Here is a 19,814-nt window from a genome sequence, read left to right on the forward strand (position 1 = left end):
GACAGAAACTGGGCAGAGTAAAAGTACATTTTTTTTTCCTTTACTGCAGTAAAACTGTTCGTGTCAAAACTTACTCGGCAAAACAGAATTTCTCCAAAAACCTACTGAAGTCCCAGTAACGAAGTGAATAACTGGTTTCTTCCAGTCTGCTGCTGTGCTGCTGGTGCCTTGTGAACCAGTCCAGTCCAGTGCTGCTCCAATGAGCGAAGCTTTGAGTTTTCTAAGACCTCTCTCTGCTCATAAAAATTCACTACAAAATTCTTTGCGTGCACGCGTATATTTGGCCGAAATAAATCTGATCTGTGATTCGGAGCACCTCAAAACTGGACGTCTAATATTTATGCTGTTACAGTTTTCTAAGTTATGTATCTGCCTACATGGTTTGTGGTGAATCATTGTTTCACCATTAAGAAATATTGGAGTTTAACGTTGCTTTAAAATGCTCACAGATTAATTCAGTGAAAAAATTTTCTAAAGGCGTGATGGTGCCTCACAGCCCCTGGGCTCTGGGTTCAAACATCTGTTTCAATCCTACTGTCTTTTTGGGTGGAGTTTGGATGTTTTCCGCATGATATGTTACAGGTGAATCGGTGACTCACAAGTACCTGTGTGTAAATCTGAGAGAATGTGTGTGCGATTGCTCTGTGACGCACTGCGGTCCTGTCCACGGGGGGCCCTGCTTCAAGCCCCAACCCTCCTGGATAGGTTCCGAACCACAGCACAAGGCCACCCAGCACTGGCCAAGCAGCAGTTCACACTGAAAGGATGAAACATCTAAATTTTTTTTTCAATCGAATAATAGAACTTCATGGCAAGTTGGATGCAAGATCAGTTATGAACTTTGAATGAAAGTAGTAAGAAGACATACAGTATATTTTATGTATTTATTTATACTCTATACTGGTTGTTATGAACACTAATTAATCAGGGAACAAGAGTGCCCTAGTAGGGACATTTTTCCATTAAGTTAGTTACCTACAACACACAAACAGCTCAGTAAAAATGATTTTATTTGTTACCAGTGACAAAATCTCAGCATCAAATCTGAAACATTTAAAATATGACTTGCATAACGGCAATTGTTCATATCCATCAAAACCTTCAATGACTGTGCCAAATCATCTGAAATGGTTTGCATGACACACTTTTTTTCCCCCATAGTAAAACCGATTCAAAAAGAAATTTGAAATTTCCTGGTAAGTCAGTGCTAATAACCATCATAAGGGTTCAAGCACCATGGCATACTAAGGTAAACTGTTTATGAACAATGTTTCCTCTCAACTGAAAATAATCTCATGTCTGCAGTAAAATGGATGGAACAATGATCCATTCCTTAAAACATCCAAGACATTCAAAAATCATGCAAGATTTTTTTCTGCATCTCATTTTCAACAAGATTTGGACCATATAACATCTTGCCACCGGTTTGGAAAAAGTAACAAAATTACAGTATCAGTTCAATAATTCTGCATCAGTCAGACAAAGCAAGCGGAGTCAGGTACTGAAACCTACCAACAACCACCACAGAAAATATTCTTCTTCTTAATCACTCTAAATACAGTTTGCTCAGTTAGACTCCATCTTAGTTTTCTATATGCTAGCATCAAACTCTAGGACAACACAGAACACTGATTATTTCACAAAGAGGTTTTTGCCCTAGCAACTAGTCTGAATTTTTTCTTAAATTCTTTACAGTAGCTTTACTGTCTCTCTGAATGAGCACAGACAGGATGAAATTTAGTCACAGTGGCGTGCAAAGAAAATGAGGCGGGAACCAGTTGACCAAGTCAACCACCTCAAACAACAAGATCCCACAACCTAAATGCTGTCAGCAAAGCCGGCCGAGCAGGTCACGAAGTTCTGCTCTATGCAATTCAGCAAAGGGTGCTCCACTGCCATTTTATTAATTTTCCACCAAATGACGACTGATAACATTCAGAAAATAAAAACCGATGAAAGAAAATGCTAACTATGCTTTATCAATAAAACTTATCCAGATTTTAACTACAGGCTCTATGTCCTCAAGATAAGGTTACAATAGTAAGTTTTCCAAACTTGGCATTCTTTGTATAACAAAAATTTAAGAAGAAAGCCCCAACATTGCAGTTCTTTTACTATTATCGAAAGCATCTCATCAGCAAATCCCTCAGCCAACACTTTTTATGCTCTCTGCGGTTCACATTAATCCATCTGTAAATAAGAGCTGTTGCTCTAGCACCATACAGATAGCCGATCCACATAATCACGTTCTTCAAAAATAAACAAGGGGGGCATTTAATATTGAAGCTACGAGCAAGTTTGTTTTGTGTGATAAACTGAATAATCAACTTATCTCTTTTGAAGCTACTACTTAATCACAAAATAATGATCTGACAAAGATGTTTCACACCACATTAACTTTACATGCCACAATTAAACTAAAATGGGTAAATACATGTTCCTGTCATCAGTATAAACAAAACTCCCCATATACTCTCAGAAAATATAGATGCATGTATGTGAAGCAGTGTAAATTAACGGACCATGGTCAATCAAATCAAAGATCACAGCCCGAACAAAAACAGCAAATTGTGTCCCCAAGTTCATGCTAAGAAAAAAAACCTTTGATACACTTAAAAAAGAAAAAGAAAAAAAAAAAACCAACACCAAAGTATACGCTAGTATTCTTCAAATGTATGTTATATAAAAAGATACTACATAAATGCCACTGAGCAATTTTTTTGTTGCCACTGAATAATATAATGCTGCATCTGCTGTGATATTACCAAACATCAAGCTATCAGGCCCCAATATAAATGTCACAAAGTTGCTGACAAACCACAATACGATTCTCATCCAAGTTCAGAGTCACAGAGACTGGAGATTATGGCTTATTTCCTTTAAAACCTTCATCGCTTTGTTTCTGAGTTTGGGAAATCATCCATTAATTCCATGACGTAATGTTCTGAGGTAATATTTTAGTACTAGAAACTGGACTGATGTATTCGCCCACAAAACTATGACAAAGAGGAAGCAGATTACCATTTTTACAAATATGTTTAAATCTCAGCATTTCACAAGTTATACCTTTTTGTGCGTATAGTTTTGAACAAATTTAAGTTTTGTTCTGACATCAAGAGCTCCTTCATTTATTTGACATGGGATCTCCTCTCTGGAGGACACTGGTGACACCACAACACCACTGCACTTGAAGGAGAAAGTGGAATGCAGCTGGCCCCTCGATGAGTCCTGCTACCTGCAAAGAGACAGATGGAAACTACAAGACTAGCAGTCTTGCATGCTGAGCACACACATGTCTGCAATAATCATGTTAGGTGGCGACATTCTTCTGAGACCCCTGCGACACCGGGCCAAACGTGAAAATGTGCCACGGAGGCCACATGTGGGGATCAATTTACAAAACTGAGTCCTGGAAGAGGATTCTCAGTCAGCCCTCCCCAAACACAAAGTACTCTTCTCCCTGTATGTAGCTGGGACTGATCACTGCTAACTGAGTGATACGCGTCAGGACACGAAACATTGCTGCAGAGCCGTAGCAAAGGTTGTTGGGAGGTCTGCGTGAAAAGGTGCGTTTGTTGTCTTTGTTCTTTGGTAAATCCAGAGTGGAGAGTTGGCTGAACTCTGAGGAAATGGGAGGGGGAAAGAAAGAGGAAGAAAAAAAACCTCGCAGCCAACCTCCAGGCAGGACGTTGCAGGAGAGCCAGGACTAGCTCAGGTGAGAGTCTTTACACTGCTTTTCTTCAGATCTGGTTGGTCATGTTGTGGAGATAACATGGTACTCATCAGGGCTGTCAGGATGAAGAAGACAATGGTAGGTTATTTGAATGTGCAGCAATACAAATATTTTTAATGAAAAGGTCATGTCTATAACATAACCTTTTCCCTGGGCAGCTGGTGGTGTAGTGGTTAAAGCTGCCATCTTTGGAACCAAAGGTTGCAAGTTCAAACCCCACCTTTACTTTGCTCAAGGGTACTACAGCTAATTACACTAAATTGCTCCAGTAAAATTACCCAGCTGTATAAATGGGTAAATAAGTAGCTTAACATTGCAAGTCACTTTGGAGAAAAGCATCAGGTAAATAAATAAATGGATGTAATGTAAAACCACAGTGGTACTGTGGAAACTTTTCCATCTGGACTTCTTGGACCTATACTGTCAAAGTTCTGTTTCAACTGTATTATCATTGTCACCACTGAATGTAATGCGATGCAGAGGACCACTTCTGCTTTCTGCTCTTTGCAAGTCCTGCAATGCACATCTGCCAAACTGGCAACTTTCTTTACACACTACTGATCCCATGGTACAGGGTAGGACTATGTTGGTTTTCCTCTGTGAATGAACTAATCCAATTCTCCCCCACTGCTGTGGATTCCTTGGCCTTTAGCAGCTGATGTTACACCCGACTTGAGCTCCGCTTTAAGAACCACAGCTCTGATAGCCCAAGCCACTTTAGATCCAGGAGCAGTTATTTACAATGAAGTCACCACAGCAGTAGACTGAATTTGTTCAATGATCAAGGCCTGCAAGCTGTTCCATACCTGGTGGGTCGCGGAGCTCCTGCACTCCTCCAAGAATGGGGTCCCTGTCAGTGAGCAGTTTGTTGTGGTGGGGGACCGGCTCCAGCTCGTCTGGGGGTTCGGCATCCTCGGGGCAAACCTATGTGAACCAAGCTGACGTTATACAACCATGCACTTCACACTAGCATGCTGAATGGGGGGAATGTTGCTTTTATCTCCATCTGAGCTCTTGATTATTCCAGTTTGACTGGGATTTTGACTGAATGCATTACAAAATTGATCACACTGACACAAAAGTGTGAATACCAAAAAACACCTCATTTTTGGATTACATTTGAATTAAAATAAATCAATCAACATTCCACCCCAACGTTAGTCAAGTCAGTCCACTGGAATAATTAACTTTATTATTAACACCTAAACTTTTTAGCACTGACAAGTTACAGTAACTTGGTTTGTCACAAGTGATACATGAATACAAGTTCTCAACTAAATCTTAAGGTTTAACACTCTGAATCATGCAACGTGCTCTGTCTTGGATGAGTTGTTAAAAGCTCAGCTGGAATGAACGACTACCATTCAGTTTGCCTTCTGGGCCCTGGACTTAAATACTCCACTTTTACAGCTTTCTCAGCAAAGTCCACGACAAAGGATCAGTCTGAGTATCATCTTAAAAAGGCAGAACTGAAACCAGCAGTTTAAATGTGTAGTTCCTCCTTTGCTTTCCATCTTGAACAATGTTCACAACCCACCAGTATCAGTTTGCAACACATTTCTCAATCAATTCCAGCTGAAAGGTCTTAAGCCACACAATATTTCTTTAGTTATCTAAAGGGCTGCGATTAAACCACCAGAAAGTACTCAAAACCTCAATATCGGAGGTTTTAAACAAACCATGGACCCAGTCACACGAAAAGAGGGGTGGATGTGCCATCGAGCTGAAGGCAACTCATATCGACCACCTGTGTGGCGTCTAAGGCATTGCCTTCTTCCATCCATGTTTGTTGGGTGAGGAGAATGTGCAAACTCCACACACCGAGCTGGATTTGAACCCTGCACCCACCCAACAGCTCAGGAGCCATAAGATACTTACCTGCAGTGCCACCATGTGGCCCTACCAGAGGACAACTAGCACAGGAAGTGAGAATAAAGGACCACACATATCTTCCCCCATTTGACAGAAACACCATTTACGTTGATGACACTGACCCAGGCCTTGGCAGGGGCCAAGAGCACCTCCTCCTCAACTGCAGTGTGCCTTTGCCTTTTGTCCTTCAGTATGCCCCTGAAAGATGTCTCCACATCATCCTCCAGAGCCCTGTACAGATGAGGTACATGTCACTCTTACTTTTACAACAGAAGCCAAGTCGTCCAGGAAAATTATTATGGCTTAAACGCCTAACTGCCAACCAGTTCTCCAGCGCTATAACAAACATATATAAAAATGTATCAACTCACTCAAGCTGCTATATTTTTTCAAGATTTAACAGTCAGTGTCATACATTAAGTCAACTGATTCTATGATGAAGTGCACACTGCTCAGTACTTTGAAAACAGTTTACATTTAGTAAAAAAAAGTTAAAATTAAGCACAATAGTTATGTTAATGTCAACAGTTCTAGAAGAACACTCAGTACTTGTCCTACTCATTGTGTAAACATGGGACTTGGCACAAGAGGCATACCGCTTCCGTGCTCCAGGAACAGGAGACTCTGGGGAGCTTAAATCGCTCTCTGGGAGCTGGGTGAAGAAGGTGAGCTGGAAGTCATCATCCATGGAGATGTAAGGAGCCAGCATGTCCAAGTCCATGCTCTCTGTACCCTGGAGGACCATGAGACTGTCAGAAGGGAAGATGATCTCTGAAGTTCTTTAAAATGTTAGTAAATGTACTTCCTCTGGGTGTTACCTCTGCAGTACTCTCCTGATTCGTGTCAACGGGTTTGAAGGTGAAGAATTTCTCCACTGAGTCTTTGTCCATGAATTGGTCTTCACCGGAACACTGAAAAACCCACAGAAGGACTACATATGGGAAAGGGTGCCAGAAGCAGGTAAACAACTTGCAAGAAGCAGAAGAATTATGAAGATAAAGGAGAAGTGAAGTTAAAGGAAGCGGCATTACCTTCGAAACCACAGAGGCTGCCTCGGGCCTGTCAAAAATAGGCGAAAGCAGCTGCCGCAGATCTGGGGTACACAGCTCTTGAGGGAACTCGGGCACCGTGTTGGGACTGGGCGGCCGGTAGAACGACAAGTTCTTCGGCTCCACAGACTCTGCAAAGGAGACAGGGAGAGGTGTGAGAGGGGAAGAGCCTGCATTATGAGCACTTTGCGTGTGCGTGCATGGGTGCCATCTCACCCGTCTTGGAAACAGCCACATCTCCTGGCGTCGGTGACGACTGAGGCACCTCCTCAGAAAGCTCCTTCAGGTTGAGGAGTTCTGCACAGGCCCCCTTGCCCACCTCCTCCTTCTCTTCCGGTTCTGTTTTGGGCTTCTTGAGGCTCGGGGTTTGCTCCATGGAGAAGACCACGTCCGCATGCTCGACCCCACTGGGGAAAAAGGAACAGCGGTTGAGTGCAGCTGCACATACTACACACAAGCGTCAGCCTCTGTAGCTTCTGCTTTTCAATGTTGTGATCAATGCAGTGACGACACGATGCAGCAAAGTGCAAGCAGCGCAGAGAGGTCCAAAAGACCCTAACAGCAAAAACAGCTCAGATAAGGTAGACTGCCAGTGAATATGAGAGCCCATTCTGTCCCACCATCTGCTGGCACATGAACATTTCTGAGATGTAGTAAATCAGGCACATTTATTACCTTGTTTTATGTTTCAGTAATGCTGTCTAGTCAGTGTACAGTGATGTAGGTTATGTGGGACTTGCAATTACATTTACAATTAACCCTATTTGAAGGCTGTCCCTGGTTTCTGACCTGTAAATGGACAAGATAAACTTTTGCCGCTGGCAAATGTTACATTTATTCCTTTAGCATGTGATTTTCTCCAAAGTAACTTACAATGCTAAGCTACTTACAATTATTTACCCATTTATACAACTGGGAAATTTTACTGGAGCAATTGAGGGCAGGTACCTTGCTCAAGGATACTACAGCTGGAGGTGGCATTTGAATTTGCAACCTTGGGGTCCAAAGGCAGCAGCTGTAACCACTTATTGTTAAGAGGTGAGAGGAAAAAAGTGGACATGACAAGAGTGAGGGAAGGGAACGGGAGGGTGAGCTGGAGTGGTGCACTGAGGGAGAGCAGCACCTGAGGATGAAGTTGAGGCAGACCACTGCTTCGGGCTGCGACGTCTTGCTGTTGTAGGTGACCGTGGCCTGTGTCTCTGCCCACACATAGCCCCCGCTCTTTGCCAGGAAGCGGTACTGATTGGTGCACACCTGGCCTTTGGAGAACACTGCAAGCAGTACGACATCCGCGGGTCAGCCGAGTGATCACATTGGTGCTCCCTGTTGACCAGTGCTACAAGTCCAACATGTCCACAGCAAAATGTGCAGAGGGGTTTGGGCTGGCTGTAGATGGAGTCTATTTATTAGATACAGGTAAGTACAGTAAATGCATCACAGCAGGAATACACTGGTCAGACAAACAGTGCCGCTGACTGAAGCTGCACTGAAGCAGAAATACCTATAACTGCAGAATCCAAAAAATATCTTTTTTGGTCTCATCTTCAAAGTGAGGAAAAAATATATTAATCTAATTTATAACAATTTGCATCATGTTTTGCAGCTCAGGATGAGCATATCAGCTTCCTGGGCGATGCGCTCCACCCTGTTTTGCACTTACGTATGTGCAGGCTCTTAGTCATGTGATCAGAGTCCAATGCATGATGAAACTCGTATGCTGATCGGCCAGTCAGATCCTCCGGCTGGTATCCCACAAGCTGAGTAACTCTGTGGGCAGAGGGAGGAAAGGGTCACCGAACATCCACAGCGTGGCTTCCATCTGTGAGTTCCAACGTGATCTTCCAAATATCACCACACACCACAAGGGGGAGAGAGGGAGAAGGGGAGGGGGGAGAGAGGGAGAATGCAAGATTCTTTCACATGGTCGTAAAGGACAATGTCCTTTTTGGTCACTTCTGAGCACAAAAAAAAAAATACATAAAACATTTCATGATCAAATGTCAACCACAGGACTGACTAAAGATGAACTGGAATTTAAGAATAAACAACTGTCTCAACTACAAAGCGTGAAAAAGAAAAAAACCCCAAAGACTAAAGACTTGATTTGCTTTCAGATGAAATCAGAAATCTCAGAGTAGGCAGAACTGTAACCATAGCTTCCAGCACACAGGTTTCATCAGCTACAAGGAGAGAACAAAAGCCTTTAATGTAGATCCTGTTTACCAGCGAGATGGAACATGAGGTCCCAGCGAACCGCAGCTTAATCTGCCCTTCCAAATCCTGCAGGTGATACTACTGGCTACTCCCCAGCGCCTCCCACTGCCGCCAAAGCAGGGCGGGTCGGCCTCTCTAACAGAACATTCGCTCTCCCATCGGCTCCTCCCCTGGGTCTGGGGCCAAGCGCCAGTCACGCAACCATGGCCTCAGTTTCTCTCCAGAGAAGCTGCTGACCAAGTACAGCACACATTCATCTACATTTCAGAAATGGAAGTCAATCAGAAGGAATGGGAGAAGGAACGGGAGGGAACCCTGCCACGACACTGCCCGAGTGTCTCTATGCTGCGTTTACTGCTTATGACTTAAGTAATAAACTTATCAGCTTGGACTGATCGCATTTAAAAAGCTCTTATATATTCACATCTGCGCACACACGTATGCCACATGCATGTGCGTACGCGCGCACACACACGCGCACACACACACACACACACACACACACACACACACACACACACACACACACACACACAGACAAACTAAATTAGTACTGAAGTAATCTGGGAAGACAGCCAATGGACTGGACCAAGTCTGTAACAGTGTGTAAGCTGTGATCCTAAGGTCTATGGTCACATGCCTGTACAACGGGACATTCAGGAATAACGGCCCCTGTAGGGAGTCTGAGACAGACGGTGGCCAGAATGAGAACGCATACCAAACACCACAGGCACCACAGATCAATCATCCGTGCCGGCTGGCTCAGCAGATTCCTGTCGAGAGCTCACGTACAGAAATTGGGACACTTGGCCCTTGAACAGAGGGCTGTCTGTTTGGATATCACTCCTCATTGAACCCTTCTCTTTTACTACATCTGTACTTACAGATTCAGCTTGTTTTATTGAAATCATGCAAGACATGCCATACTAAAAATAACTCCCCCAAGATAATCCCGCTGATAATACATCTGCAGGGTGCTAAAGTGAAGATGGCAAATCCCAACCAGGTGACTTGACATCAACTCCCTTCAAAAACTGTGTAAGTTAGTCAGTCCTGCTTTTACCCTCTCATCTGACATACATTTCACACAGGATCTATGCAACTCCCAGGCAGAAAGAACATGCTTTTTGCCATCGGGCTCCATCTCCCTGTCTTTGTAATGAGGGAAAAGACAATGTGTGCTCACCGATCGTCACAGTCTATGAAACGGAGGTCCGTGCTGTGTCGGCTCAGGAAGGCGCTGCAGTCCAGGGGAAACTCAACACCGGAGGGGTCGGGGATGGGCTCACACAGCAGAATCAGGAAGTTACCAATAGGAGGCCCCGTCTTGTCCGCTGCATGGTAAGTCCGCATGTGACCTGAACAACGTAGTACCTGGGGACAGGATGGGATGGGACAGGGAATAAAACGACGCAAGCTGTCTCCATTTCCATGTTAGAACTGACTGCATTCCAGTGGCATTGTACAAAAAGCTAAGTGTCATCTACACAAATTGTGACCCTGTCCCCATCAATTGTGACCCATTTAACTACTTCAGAATTGCTATTAAAGAAGCCCAAAATCAATACGTTACCATGAGAAAAAGCCTGTGGAATTCGCAAATTCTACATAACTTGCAATTCATGAAGGTCATACCAGTAGTCAATGCTTCGGCATTCTGTGGACTGTTATGGCAAGAACAGAGGTGGAGGATCAGGACTTTACCCTCCAGGCAGCAGACTTGAGGTTCACCACCCGGCCTCTGTTAGTGAGCGTGCTCTTCATCCTCAGAAAGAAGTTCCGTTCTGACCGCTGATCTGCCTGTTTCTTCTTGGACAGGCCTAGGGCAGCAGGAACATCCAGAATGTAAACAAGCAGCCAAACAGTAAAAGTTCATGGTGGGTAGTATACTTCAAGTTTACATAAATTTATTCTGTAACGAACGCTACAACATTTTTTTGGCTTGAAGAACCTTAATTTGTTCTTTTTTCCATGGTTTTGCTTGAATGGCCAATAAAAAGTGCTGAAAAGCAACCCAAACCAAGACAAACTTGAGCTGTCAAGACACTCTTGGATGGAGGAAGGAGACAGGCAGACCCTTAAGATTCAGGTCTTACTCTCACCTGGCCTTGGAGTCAGAACATCCCGCAGTTCCTCCTGATCACATGGATGAACAAAATCGTACACGCTCTGTCCCAACAGTTCAAGCTGCAAAGAAACCTTTTGTCAAATAAGCATTCACACATCCAGACGACTGTGTCTCACATGTACTCATTCTAACTCAATTTACTAGCACCATCAGTACAACATCTTTGGCGTCAAGTGTTCACAAACCCTTGGCTATTTTAGCAACATGGTAACTTTGGCACATGGAGCCACGTGAACACTAATAATGCAAAAGATTACCTGATACCATGACTATGAACACTGTCAGTTTGTAAGAACCTAAATGGACCTGTCAGAAATACATTGTATCATGGGGTACTCTGCTCGTGCATTTAAATAAGCTTTCAGAATTAAATTCAAATTGTGTAGTTTCTTTAGATGCATTACTCTTGGAATTGTTTGACTTATAAAACTCAGCTTAACTGCACCCAAAACTCAACTCAACCCTTTTGAAGCTCATCTTGTACCTGAGTAATGCCGACGTATTTATTGACACTCTCTGAAAGAAAGACCATGTCCCCCTCTTCTGTGAGCACCATGATAAAGCCAGCCAGAGCTCGGGGGTAAAACCTGTCTATTGCCTCTTCCTCCTCCTCAGCGCTTGGCTCAACCTTCACTTCTCCTGCAGCAGGAAATGCAGCTGTCAGTCAAGCAACCAACCATCTCCTTCACATGCTGGTATCCCACATGTCAAGGACTGAAAGACAGTAGGACCGGTCCACCAGCACACACCTGAGTGGAAGAGACTGTGGATGCGCAGGAAGCTGAGCGTCACCCTCATGATGGCGGCCTTGTCCAGGTCGGAGACGACACGCCTAGGGAACGGGAGGGTATGGGCCAGCTGGTAGAACACCTCCGTCTCCTGGCTGCGTCGGGACCGTGCTGCATCCCGTGAGCGCACCTTCCTCTGCTCCAAGCTTGGCCTGCCCCCCAGGGAGAGAGACACAGGAGGCATCCACACATTTACAATGTTCCATCGAGTTCAAGACATTGAGCAAATTCTAACAGAACACTTCTAATCTGTAAAGGAATGCACATGTGAAGAAGTAAAACAACTGGAGCTTTTACAATGTAAAAATATGCTACCCTTTAGTAAAGCCTTGAGTCTAAGTTGTGCGACATTAATCCGTGCTCTTAAAATCAAAGGTGGGGGGGGGAAACAAGACAACCATCCAAAAAGAGAAGAGGAAAAAAAGAGGGGAAAAGAGAAGGAAAAGAAAACCTGAATGATACTGATGTTACTCATGTTAAAGCCAAAACCTGAGGCCGTTTTAAGATCCTGACATGTTCGGCATTGCTCGTTCGCCCTCTGACACTCTCCGAGCACTCACGCAACTCTTCCACATCTCGCAAAGGAGAAAACCAGCTGTGCTGCTCACTGCCCTCTTACATGGCACTCCAGTCTCAGCAGGTAAAGACAGTTGTCTGGTCGTTGGGTCTCAGTTGCCTTCGGAGCGAGATGCAACACAAACTTTCCTTTCTTGGACCCAGGCGTCCCCACCGCTTGCACCTCCTCGCGAGCTGCTCCACTGTCACACAGGCAGGCTCTGTTACACCATTTATGACATCTGACCTCCCCTCCGCTGCGCTTCCCCACCCCCACCGCTCTGTATCCCCTTCCCCCTTCCCCCTCTCCCTGCAAGAGACCTTGGAAACTAGTCCTCCCCCCATTTCCCAGTTTTCCACATGGATTCTTTCACTCCAATTCAAGTTCTACTTTGAACACTTCTAAAGTCCCTTCAGATAACACCTCCCAAAACCCCGGAGACGTTCCTGTGTTTTTTTGTCGTCTCACTAATAACGGCAATCAAACAGCATTAGCTGGGCTCAAATTACAACAAACTTTTATAACTTCACCTGGGTATCTCCGACGTCGCATTCTTTGGCAACGGCAAGACAACCAAGTCCCTGGGCGGCACCGAACAAGGGCGGAGCTGTGCTGCATGTGCCGACTGCTCGAGAAAGATCGGCTGAGATACGGCTGCCATCTGTTTAGGACTGGACAATATACACCGATTCCGGCAAGCCAGAAATGCAAAACAATCACTGCAGCCGAACCTGGCTAAATTTACTGGTTACTCAAACCCAACCAGAAACCTCACTGGTTCCATGGACCAAACCCTCTACAGTGCACTTTTAGACAGAAAGTTAAAGAGCGTTCAATTATTATAGGCAATGGCACTAAAAAGTTCAATGAAAATGTGATGTGAACAGGCTGCAAGACACAGAGAGGAAAGGAGAGGGTCTTCCTGGGTGTGTCTCAAGACTCCTCGCGTCTGTAGTCCGGACTTGAGGCTCATTATTTGGCAAAGGGCCTTCAAAAGAGCTCCGAACAAAGGCCGGTGCCTCTTTTCAGCTGAGCAGGATGAAGATAGGCTAAAGGGCAGGGTGGAGAGTGGAATAACCCATGACCTCAAAAGGTGGGACTGCAGTAACTCCAAATTCCTCCTGACGCACACAAGACTGCTAAGATGTGCAACATATTCTTGTCTATCAGGTTTTCGAGATTAAACTGTTTTTCTTTCATTTCAATGATCAATCTTTTTTCCTATGGGATCATATATCTGAATTGCAAAGTCAACAGAAAGGCAAAAGGAGAGGAAAAAAATGGTTACATCCTTCCTGTGCTTTCTGGAAATGTACATGTCACCTACAATCTTTTCTTCTCCCCTCCATATTAAAACGCCATTTAACTGGGCCATTCAGTATCAGTACTCTTGCCAAGACAATCCTGCTATCAGTTTAGACATTGCGTCATTTTAAGGCTAGTAGCCTGCCTTTATTTTCCATTTTGCCATCTTGTTTACATCATGTGCAACATAACAAGTGTCCCAAATTTAAATATAAATATAACCACAGGCTGCCCTCCACATTATTCACGAATTTTTTTTCTGAATACCAGGAATTAAATGAAAACTAACAAATAGAAAGAAAATGTTACTGGAACCAAAGGAAACCGCATGAAGCTACAGCAGCATACACAGAACAAACTAGCTACACAAGACATAACTGGAATAAATATGAAATTCAGATAAAAAAATAGAATGCAAATAAAAGAGGACAAATAATAATCAAAGTAGTACAGACAGCTCAGTACCACACCGACAGCATCGAGACTCACAGAGCCTGATGACAGGAATGTCCTCAGGTAGCAAACCTTAGAACAGCACAAGTGAACCAGTCTGTTGCTAAAGGTGGTCACCTGTTTAGCCTGGGTGGCGAGCAGAGGGCGCGAGTCATTATCCGTGTCATCGTCAGCTATGAGCTCTCCTTAGAGACCTTCGCCGTACACCATCCTCTAAAAAGCCTGGCCCAAGTCCCTGGACCGTGCCATCCTTCCTGATTTGTTTATTCTCTCTGCTGGCATTCTGCCAAATAGTGTTGGCAAAACGTTTTTATGAAACTCATATCCATAAGAAATACAGTACGTGGTTCAGGATGGATTAGGAGCAAAAAATATTTGAAATATCAGAAATCAAATGAGTTGAAACAGCAGAAAATTATTTTTAACCACCACAAAACACACACACACACTTTCAGAACTGCTCGTCCCATACAGGGTCACGGGGAACCGGAGCCTACCCGGTAACACAGGGCGTAAGGCCGGAGGGGGAGGGGACACACCCAGGACGAGACGCCAGTCCGTCGCAAGGCACCCCAAGCGGGACTCGAACCCCAGACCCACCGGAGAGCAGGACTGTGGTGCAACCCACTGCGCCACCACACCCCCCTCCACCACAAAATATTTGTAGAGAAATGCTCAAACAAATTTGGAGAGCACCGCACACCACACTGCTCTGGTTTCATGATCTGTGATGGATCACATGTAAAACATCTTTGTAAAGCAATAAAGCTTTTCACAGAAAGATGGGTTATGTTATGATAAATGTAATGTATACAAACCGAAGTATTTGTTTACTTTGAAAATAGTCATTTTATTGTCTTCGCTGTTTCCCAATACTGATGTATTACCCAATGCAAAGTTAAAAACAGAACATGCTCATTAAGATGTTTGTTCTACATTCAGTAATGGACACACTGCTTTCCCAAGCACAGCTTAATTCGAGTGAATTATAGGATTCTCTTACATAAATAAGCAGTCTAAAAAACTGGGGTTGGCATTCTGACAGAACCAAAAGGCTATTAAAAGGTTTTGTGGAATATTTAAGACTTAACTTTCCGGGTTTGCGTGTGACCTTTAAATGCCTTGTTTGTGTGTGTTTGCATGCATGTGGCATAAGATTATTCTGACTGGATAACTTTTACCATCACAAGTAGCTCAGTGCAGCATATGGTGCCTTATCCAAAACTGACCCAAAAAAAAACAGTGTGACCCACTTGGCTGCATTTGAGAGTCCGTTTTTCTTTTTTTTTGTCTTTGCTGCTAGCTGGCCCCAGTCCAGAAAACACCATATTTGTGTCTGTGGGGAAAAATGAACTAGGAAACACACTCGGTTAGTGGCGGAGGCATGGAGGTGAAAAACAGAAGCGTGAGGGAGCGCACTAAAGCTCTAAAACCTTTTCGCTTGCAGAGAGCGGCAAACAAGATTAAGTGATCCATGAAGCACTACTAAAACTAATGCTGTCCTGCTCTTTTCTTTTTAAGCAAGGCTCTACTTCAATGTGAAACGGTTCCTCTTCAGTGCTTGGTTTCAAAATAAGCACTGGGGAGAAAGAAGGTGTGATAGACGGGCAATCTGCGTGAACCGAGAGTGCGATTCACACAGCAAAGTTATGCTGAAGCCCCGTCTCTGTGCGAGCGTGTGCGTGCGTGCGTGTGTGTGAGAAAGAGAGGGAGCGAGAGAACATGGTGTCCTTGAGCAGCACGTAGAACTGCACCTCTGGCACCACCTTTTGTCGGCTGTTGCTTTCTGCCTGAAACCGTTTACCCTGAGGAGCAGCCCAAAAATCCAACTAAAAAGCTCCTGAGCCCTGGGCGTTGGGGGAGACACACATGGGGTGTAATTACAGACAATGCCCCCTAGACATTTGTGCCCCTCACTAAAATAGAGTCTGAAGTAGATCCAGCACTTGCGCAATGGAGGACTTCTCCCCTCCCCCCCAAGGCGAACGATGACGGCGAACGTCAGCGGCAATAACAAGGCGGAGGAACCGCCGCCTTCTAGAGCCTGGAACGTGACGGACTTCCAGTTCTGCTCTCAGGAACACCGTGTTCTCCAGTTGAATGGGGACTCGGACGTCACGGCCAGCGCAGAACAGCCGAGCTCCACCCTCCGTCATCGGAGCGCAACGCGGCTCGGCGGTTCCGTGGCACCTTTCAAAACAGCGCTGGAACTTGGCTCCGCTCCTTACCGCAAATCCCCGTTTTTCAGCAAACCTGCCGGCGAGCAGCATCTACACTTTCACATTTTCTCCCAGGTGATACCATCCAGTATTATGCTTCCTTCTTTCAAATAACACTATCAAAAATAAAACAAATTAAAACAACTATTACCAGCAGTACTCAGCTTTATTACTATTAAAAGTATCAGTGAAAGTTATTACATTTATTGTAGCAACATTAATTTACAATTTAACATTTTAATATTGTAACTGCTACTTTTACTGTGTTATTACGTTCGCCGGGGACAGCTGGGAGCGCAATTAGAGCGGCCACCTTTGGACCCAAAGGTCACAGGTATTTGACTCCAGCTGTAGCAGTACCCTTGAGCAAAGCGCCTACCCTAAAATCGCTCCCAATAAAATTGCCCAGCTGCCTACATGGGTAAATAACTAAGCAGCTTTGCACTGCAAGTCACTTTGGAAAAAAGGATGTGCTAAGGGAACAAATGTAAACTTATTATAAGCATTATTATTCCAAACAGTAAATATGATTTTATGAATATATAAATACTATGCCGCATGGTTATCTTTTTTGCCACTGTTACCGTAGAGCACTGTTATGTTTTTATATGCCAATTGGACAGGATGACCCCATCTAGACTTTGCAGGGCTGCTGAGACACAGATGCACTTCACACATGATGGACAGAAGGCCACAGCAGCAGGACAGGGAGGGACGCGTTCAGACGCCGATCGACTCTGTGCCCCGGTGCGTCGGGTCCAGCGGAGGCCCGGGCGCACTCGTACGGCACAGAAACAGAGCGGCGCATCCACGGCCGTCCTGCAGACAACTTGGGGCAAAATGGCGAAGAGCTGATCCGAGGTAACAAGTAAACTGGCGGTGGCCGGTGCTAGTTTGCGTACGGAGACCTACAGGCTCCACAGGTCTTCGCTGCCTCCTCCTCAAATCAGCGCAGCTGTTTACTGCTGGGCTCACTTTAACATTTTATCCGAGCCACACACACAGCAGCCAGCTCTGCTCCACGGAAATCACTTTAAACCTACCTAGTTCTAGACAAACACCAAAGGTTTCAGTGGCTGTGTGAGTGAATGCCCTAAAAACAGATTGCTAATTAATTCAAACAGAAACACACACACACAGAGCGTACGGGTGAAATGTTGTTCCGCTGAATATATCTGCAAATCAGTTTTACTTTTTTAACTTCTGTGGATCAATCCGCGCGCTGTGGAAAAAGACTGCCAGGTGAAAACACATTTTGAACGGGTGCAGCAACATATTGCACGCACGCGCGCGCAGAAATATTTCTCAACACCGCCGATCACGACGGACGGGCTGCAACTGAGGTTCGAGCATTTCCACACCTCATGCGTCACGCACGTAACCGCCGCGACTACTCTACACCGTCTTCCATCCGCACACGAAAGTGAAGAAATGAGACGAGAGATGTCGCGCGGGACACAATGGGGAGCGCGCGCCGCTGCACGAACAGCTGTTCTTTTCAATAAAATCATCAGCGCGTCAGCACAGCTCGCTGGCCTCGCACTCTCCGAATTCCAACAAGCACGTTAACGCGTTTGCACAGCGAAAAGGCGTCATTTTTCGCCCCCCATCCATCGTTTGTATGGTCTACATTTGCATATGATATCATCATCATCATGTCTCTTCCGTAATGCGGCTTGCAATAAATCATGATAAAGTTAAACAATTATTTCTCCCCTGCGTGCACACGCCATGCAGGCGACTGCCGCGAGTTTTAGATTTACCTTTTCAAGTCCGTTTCCATGGCATGTGCGTTCCGTGAAGAGGGGAAAAAATGCGCCTCTTCCTGGCAGCCTTGTTATTGTTTGTGATGAAAGCGTCCCACTGCATGCGCGCACTCTGCGCGTGCTCGCCAAGAAGTTCCGGTTTCTAGCGAGTGCGCGGGGGGGCGTTGTCGCTGTACAGAATGTACTCCAGCCGGGCTGGCACGCGCACCTCAAAAGCAATACGATAAGCTCCACTTGGGCTGCCCTATATTTACATTTAACAGTGTTGAGATACCGACAAGCATTTGTCTATATATAAAGACAAACAATTGCTTTTACCAGAGCAATTTAGGGTAAGCACCTAGTCTAGCTGAAGGTTAGTACAGCAGTAGGCGGGGTTCGAATGATCCATGACCTCGCGAGCACAAAAGACGCCGACAGCTCTAACCACTACCTGCCGTCCCATTTTTGTGTGTATGTGGCGAACAACAATAATACGCCACTGGACAGTACGGTCAGTGTTAAGGAGCATTATGAATATCTCAGGTTCGAATCTTTCTGCTACAAATCCTCGACCAAAGTATTTAGGAGTAACAGTCAGAAAAGCATACCGTATAATGAGTAAATCGCTGTAAAATGATCTAACAATGAATGTAATGGGTTTTTTACAAACTTACAAAGACCTTGGCCTACGCTAAGTAAAAGGTTAATAATAATAATTACTAAATAGTTGTATACATTAAATGTTATACATTCATTTTTCCAGTTACAATTCCCCTTTCTCTTGACAGAAAGCATTTTTTTAACAAAAGAGATTTTTTTCTGGTTTTAAATGGCGTGTTTTTTAAGCAATCAAATGGCACTGGACACAAAGTTTTCAGAACTCACCTCTTTCTTTTTTTGTTAAACATGCTTAATTAACAGTTAAGTATTTGAGCTTAACTACTACACTCACTGACAACCTGCTTACTCGTGTAAAAAAAAAATGCGTCTGTATGCATGACATGATTACGTATCTATTGTTTATGTAGATTCGTCTAGAAACGTTAAGAAACAAGCCCCCACGCTAAGTGAATGACGTCACGTTTATTATCGCGTGAACACACTGCCGTGGCTGGAGATATTTCTGCGCTTAAGACTGACTGCATAAAAGCCCGCACGGAAAAAAAAAAAAAAAAAACGATCTGGACCAATTCAACAGTTACTTTTTAATCGAAGCAGGGTTACAGCAAGTTGTCTTGGTCTTGCAAAGTCTCCCCCCAGCTAAGCGGTATTATTTGCACGATGGGCAAGCAAACAAAAGTTTTCTGACTCCCACTAAATGTACTGTATTACTGGGAATCTAAACATTTCTTTAAAAATATACAATTACGTTTTCATCCAAGAGGCCAATGTTCTAATCAAAATATATTTATTTTTTTGCTCCCCCACAGCGAATATTGGTAAGCAGTGTACCACGTGTGACTTTTAGACCAGTCATTACACTCCATCTCCACCTGCTCTACGTCAGCAATCAGTTGGACTTAACTACGCATGTCAGAGCTCTCGATGCGGAAACTGAAAGAATAGAGGGGTATATGTTTGGTTTAGGTACTAACGAACATGTTCTGTTGAATGGCTCATATAGGACTAGTGGGTTTGGTTATAGTAGAACTTTGTGGTTTTTGGTCGTGTGAAAATATTCCCTCCCCCCCATTCAGAGGCATAGAATGTGTTCCAAGTCGAAAGTCTTATCCCAAGTTAACTTTTTTT

At 44.4% G+C, this 19,814-nt stretch overlaps 1 protein-coding gene across 5 annotated transcripts; it reads right to left on the reverse strand.

Moving 5' to 3' along the window:
- Positions 1-993: 993 nt before the first annotated feature.
- On the reverse strand, positions 994-19,509 carry hif1al (hypoxia inducible factor 1 subunit alpha, like). Of its 5 annotated transcripts, none has more exons than XM_018742811.2 (16): positions 18,951-19,509; positions 11,746-11,936; positions 11,481-11,635; positions 10,971-11,055; positions 10,573-10,688; positions 10,055-10,242; positions 8,315-8,421; positions 7,778-7,925; positions 6,871-7,061; positions 6,637-6,785; positions 6,424-6,516; positions 6,202-6,338; positions 5,728-5,836; positions 4,540-4,657; positions 3,676-3,788; positions 994-3,235 (listed from the first exon to the last, which is right to left on the reverse strand). In XM_018742811.2, exons 1-15 carry the CDS (start codon positions 18,971-18,973, stop codon positions 3,712-3,714), a joined length of 1,887 nt encoding a protein of 628 aa, XP_018598327.1. In that variant the 5' UTR covers positions 18,974-19,509; the 3' UTR covers positions 994-3,235; positions 3,676-3,711. The 5 variants fall into 5 exon arrangements, with proteins under 5 accessions (XP_018598327.1, XP_018598330.1, XP_018598326.1 ...); XM_018742814.2 differs by lacking the exon at positions 18,951-19,509 and adding exons at positions 16,327-16,433; positions 18,081-18,226 and having other exon boundaries at positions 994-3,788; XM_018742810.2 differs by having other exon boundaries at positions 994-3,788; positions 18,951-19,505.
- Between the last annotated feature and the right edge of the window lie 305 nt (positions 19,510-19,814).

This window comes from Scleropages formosus, chromosome 10 (assembly GCF_900964775.1).
Source record: "Scleropages formosus chromosome 10, fSclFor1.1, whole genome shotgun sequence".
Classification (NCBI taxonomy): domain Eukaryota; kingdom Metazoa; phylum Chordata; class Actinopteri; order Osteoglossiformes; family Osteoglossidae; genus Scleropages; species Scleropages formosus.

What these genes read in the sequence shown, in the direction of transcription:
- hif1al (XM_018742811.2), bottom strand. Translation starts at nt 18,973, where the DNA reads ATGTTTAACAAAAAAAGAAAGAG. An exon ending in AATACGTCGGCATTACTCAG is followed by an intron (nt 11,056 to 11,480) that starts GTACAAGATGAG and finishes GTTTCTTTGCAG; the next exon opens with CTTGAACTGTTGGGACAGAG. An exon ending in TGTTCTGACTCCAAGGCCAG is followed by an intron (nt 10,689 to 10,970) that starts GTGAGAGTAAGA and finishes CTGCTGCCCTAG; the next exon opens with GCCTGTCCAAGAAGAAACAG.